Source organism: Pterocles gutturalis, unplaced genomic scaffold (genome assembly GCF_000699245.1).
Source record: "Pterocles gutturalis isolate BGI_N339 unplaced genomic scaffold, ASM69924v1 scaffold7376, whole genome shotgun sequence".
Classification (NCBI taxonomy): Eukaryota; Metazoa; Chordata; class Aves; order Pterocliformes; family Pteroclidae; genus Pterocles; species Pterocles gutturalis.
Window position 1 is genome coordinate 4,559 of NW_010100217.1, and position 4,721 is coordinate 9,279.

General features: G+C 58.0%; 1 protein-coding gene across 1 annotated transcript in view; it reads right to left on the reverse strand.

Moving 5' to 3' along the window:
- Positions 1-4,721, reverse strand: part of SLC39A14 (solute carrier family 39 (zinc transporter), member 14) — a 5,408-nt gene that overhangs the window by 461 nt on the left and 226 nt on the right. The window contains exons 2-7 of the mRNA XM_010078833.1: positions 4,422-4,629; positions 1,883-2,052; positions 1,232-1,354; positions 961-1,146; positions 498-705; positions 1-2 (exon numbers count right to left, since the gene is read on the reverse strand). The exon at positions 1-2 is cut by the window's left edge and continues 174 nt beyond it. Of these exons, the coding sequence (XP_010077135.1) occupies positions 1-2; positions 498-705; positions 961-1,146; positions 1,232-1,354; positions 1,883-2,052; positions 4,422-4,629 (897 nt within the window). The remainder of the gene's footprint in view (positions 3-497; positions 706-960; positions 1,147-1,231; positions 1,355-1,882; positions 2,053-4,421; positions 4,630-4,721) is intronic.

Below are 4,721 nucleotides of genomic sequence, written 5' to 3' on the forward strand. Positions count from 1 at the left end.
CCCTGCGGGAGAGGAGGATGGGGAGGATGAGGAGGGAGGGGGTGTCACCGGGCGGGCAGCAGCATGGGGACAACACCAAGGTTGTCCCAAAGCATCGCCTGCTTTTGCAGGAGGTCACGCGTGGGCTGCCCGTGCCCGCTGGCGCCGAGCGCTGACCACACCAGCTGCCTGCCAGCTCCCAGCCCTGCCTGAGCATAAATTTGGATATTCAAACCCAAACCGCTGCCCGCCTCCCCCCTCCCAAACCAACGAGGTGTTGTTTTTTTTTTTTTTCCTTCAGATGTCTCCATCTAAATTTAAATCTCAGACATCATATTACCTCGTTATTTTTAGAGCGGCGATTGCTCAGTGTAGTTTACAGCTTTGCCTTCCCACCCATCATTACTCTGTTTATTCCACCCCGCGTTTGCCTTTCTCTCGAGAAACAACAGGTAGGACCAGGAAAGCAGCAGGGATCCAAGACCCCTCGCAGCGCCTTTCCTCGAGGACTCACACACCCAGCTCGTGCGGGAACTCCTCGCAGAGGATGGCCACGGAGGTGCTGATCCCTTGGAAGACAGAGACGGTGAAGGAAGCCCCGATGGCCATCCCGTCGATGAAGTTGTGGAGGCCATCGCTGAGGGTGATCATCCACGCCAGCGTGCCAATGTCGGAGTACCGCACCTCCTTCAGCCAGTAACACGCGCTCTGGGAGGCCTGGAGGTCCTGCCACAGCACCCCAAAAACTCAGCACCCCAGAAAACTCAGCACCCTGCCTCTCTGGGGGGTCACCGCTCCCTCCACCACCCAGGGGAACCCACCCCTCCACGTGTTAAATCCATAATGAGCCATTTGCCTCCCACTACCCATGGAGGATTTTGTCGGGGAGGTGTTGATGGGCTTCAAAACCGCTTTTTTCCATCGACGGGCAGGTTTTTTTCCCACACACCCACCCTCAGCCCCCCAGGAAGAGGCACTAACCTGGACAGAAAGCGAGCCCACCACGACCTTCTCGTCCCCGGCGGGGGTCTTGCACTCCAGCTCGCTGGTGATGTGTGGGATCATGTGGTCCAGGTCCCCGTTCTGCAGTTTCTCGGTGACCCCCTCCTCCTGGTCCTTCTTGGACGGCAGAGCCTCAGGGCCGTAGTGGCTGTGCCCGTGGTGGTGCTGCGGGACAGGGGGGGTGCAGGGGTGTCACCCACCCCTGCCATCTCTGCTGTGTCCCACCCGAGCAGCCCCTGCTCAGCCTCACCTGGTCCTTCTGCTTCAGGAGCATCTTCAGGACTTTTTCCGTGAAGAAGAAGAGGTAGAAGCCCCCAAACACCACAGCGGATTTGGAAACGTAATAATCTTCTTGAGGGTTGAATCCAAATGCCTGCAGGCAAAAGGGGACAAGTGACAGGACCGAGGAACAGTCTCTGGCAGCATCCTTCGCTTGCCTTTGCCCTGACACCTTGGGGACAACACTGCCGCTTTCTGACCTCTCTCTAAGCATCGCTGCTTTGGGGGCAAGCTACAAAAATGCCTTTGTGCACCTTTAGTCCCCTCAAACACCCCACCGAGCCAGCTGTGCCCCAAGGCCTTGCATCCACCACCCTGCAGCAGGGCAGGGATGCTAAAAGCAGGTTTGGAAAGCCCCCGCTCTCTCGGCACAAAAGCTAGAAAGGGCCATAAAATAACACTTCTCTGCTTGAAGCAGACTGGAGATCTCCCTGGAGTAATTCCCTTCCAAAAAGGGGCAAAAAACCAGCACTGACTGGAGTCCTGAGGAGCTTCCAGCCTCCGTACCTCGCTCTCGGCTCCCCTCCGCCGCCGCCTTCCCCTTCTCCAGGCAGCGAGCGCCCAGAGAAAACATCCCCCGAGAGAAGAGAAAAGGGACAGACCCCGACCATCCTCACCCTACCTCGGGAATGAGCTGGAAGAGGGCGTTGGAGTAGAGAGTTCCAATCGCCAGAGCTATGAAGTAGAGGAGCAGCCGCTTGTAAAAGGTCTTCTTCATGAAGGGCACCACGCTGGCTCCCACCAGCGAGCAGAGGGAGATGACGGTGACGCAGAGGAAACCGTAACCCCAGACTGCGGCGTGCGTGCCAAACCCACCCCGGGGAATCAGACGAAGGGGAGGTTGTCGGAGGGAAAGGAGATCAACGTGGGGAAGGGGAGGGAAGGAATCCACGCCAAAAGGAAAGAGAGAGGAGGGAGAGGGGAGGAGAGAAGAGGACATTCATTAGTGATTGCTCGTTCATCTGGCATTGGTTCAAGTGGGACGAACCTGGTGCTGAGTGGCTCTGGAAATGGGAAAGGTCGGAGGGACACCCCACTGCAGAGCTCACACCAAATGACCGGGAGAGGAGCCCTCCCTTGGAGCAAGCAGCTCTCTTTTAGCTCTGGAGATGAATTTTTGCAGCCAGGCTGTTCCAGAGCCAGCACCCCAGCCCTGCTCCCTGAGCCCCCGTGGGATGTGAGGTGATGTTCCAGTGCCACAGAGCACCGAGGTCCCCTGAGCATCTCGGACGCTCCATCCTCGTCCTGCAGCCGCTCCCCGCAAGCCGCGCGGGGATGCTTGGACCGACGGCGAGGGTGGAGCGTACGTAAGGCATCTCGGTTCCTGGCGGATCAGGAAATAGAGGTGCTTGGTTTTTACGTTTGGCAAATAAAGGTCACAATTCTGGAGTTGAAAAGGAGCCTTGAAAAAACATCCCCTCGCCAACACAGACGAGGCGTTCACTGCCCAAAAGCAATGCAGGCAATGCCAGGGGGGAAAACCCAGCGGCAACGAAAGGTGCTCTGCTCAGAGGGAACGCTGAACTGCACCTTAAATCCAGAGTTTTAATGCTGGATGTGCAGAAGCTCGAATCCAGCTTGTCACCTACCCAGGAGCACAAGGGCTCTGTGAAGCCACTTGGCCCGGGGGGTCCGAGGAAGTACACGTATTTCGAAGGTGTCCAATCTGAGAGCACGTGGGTGTATTTATTCAACTCCAGAACTGCGCAATTACAACACAATTAATTTGCAATATATCCGTCGGTCCCATCAGAGCACCAGGAAACCTCACCTAAGTCTGAACCCTTGTGGGAACATCGGTCTTGTGAATCAGGGGGGGAAAAAAAGGCAATTAAAACATTTGTAAAAGTTGGCTGACTCGAGAGGAAGTCGGTGCTCCCTGGGCTGTTCTCTTTGCTTTTATATCGATATTTTCTCCACCTTGCAGGTCCTTCCATCCAGCTCATGCCACTAGCATCTCTGCAGCCTCCGAGCCGGGCAGCTCTGCACGCAGCAGGGCCGAGCACATCCCTCCACGGGATAAACTCCCTTGCGAAGCAGACACAGCCCGTGGGGCAGGAGCAAACGGCTTCTCCCAGCACCTTCCCGGACCTCAGACCTGGCCAGCAGCATCGCAAGGACCCGGCAGGGCTGGTGGACACAGCCTCCCTGCATTGCCTGCATGCTCGAGAGGGTTTCCTGGTGCTCGGAGGGGTGAGAAAAGCCCTGCGGAGCCCCTGAGACAAGCCCTCAGCCTCGAGTGATGGAGGAATCGGTTCGATTCGGCAGGGTGGAGGCAGAGAGGGCGCCCGGAGAGCTGCCCTCGGAGACGGGAGAGAGGCAGGGACTTTCTACCGCACCTCTGGGATGAGCTGGAAGAGCGCATTAGAGAGCAGCGTGCCGATGGAGAGCGCGATGAAAAACGTGAGGACCCGGCTGAAAAAGGCCTTCTGGGTACACGGTACGATGAGGACTCCGAGCAGGGAGGCCACGTTAATCATCGACACACTGAGAAAACCAAAGCCCCACGCTGCGGAACGAGAAGAAACGAGGGCCAGACATTACCGAGGCTCTCGGTGCGGGGAGATGGGGAGAACCCCAAAATCCCGGATCCGGGCGGGCGGAAAAGGCTGGCTCCGGGTCTACGCCCCCACGCCGAGGCCGGCCTCGCCGCACCGGAGCGTCTCTCCCTTTGTTCCAGACGCTTCAACTGCGACACAAACCATCATTTTTGTTGCAGGGGAGGTGGAAGCAAAGCCACCGGGTTACTCGGAAGAGGTTTTCCCGAAACCATGAGCATCATCAGGACCTGGATGCATGGAATGTCATTTCACATCCACCGGTGGCTGGACATCAGCGGGTCCCTAAATGTACCAAGCCATCCCCTCCCACCCACAGGGACTCGCAGCAAGGTCCCCCCGATATCCAGCTATCCCGGCGAGCTGTGCTGCGGACACAGCTCTGCCCTATGGCATGTGGGATTAGGGGAAAAACCACGCCATGAGCCCACAGCACAAACCACGCCGAGGAAAACCCGAGAGGACTCATGTCTGCTGCGGGCGAACTGCTTCCTCTCGTCTCTGCCAGACTCTGCCTGCTCCCCAGAGCTGGGAATGGGAATGTCCTGCAGGTCCTGGGGTGCCTCACGTCCCCAAGCTCCATGCCCCCAGTTCCCCGCTTACCTTCGGCTGAGCTGGGTCTGCTCTCCTCCGTTTGCTCATTTTCCTCATTTTCCAGGTTCTCAGAGGCACATGCCCCCGACTCCAGCTGCTGCAGGATGGTGGGACAAAACTCCTTGAACTCGCTGCGCCCCACGGCCGAGCCCTCACTCAAGTTGTGAATGGCGAAAAGCTCGACGGAGCTGAAGCACTGGGGAAGAGACAGGTATGTGCCTTGAGACCGTCACAGCTCTGCAAAGGAGGTTTTGGGGGTCTGCAGAGCCCCCGCCTTACCCGGGAGAGGTTCAGGCGCTGCTGCGGCGG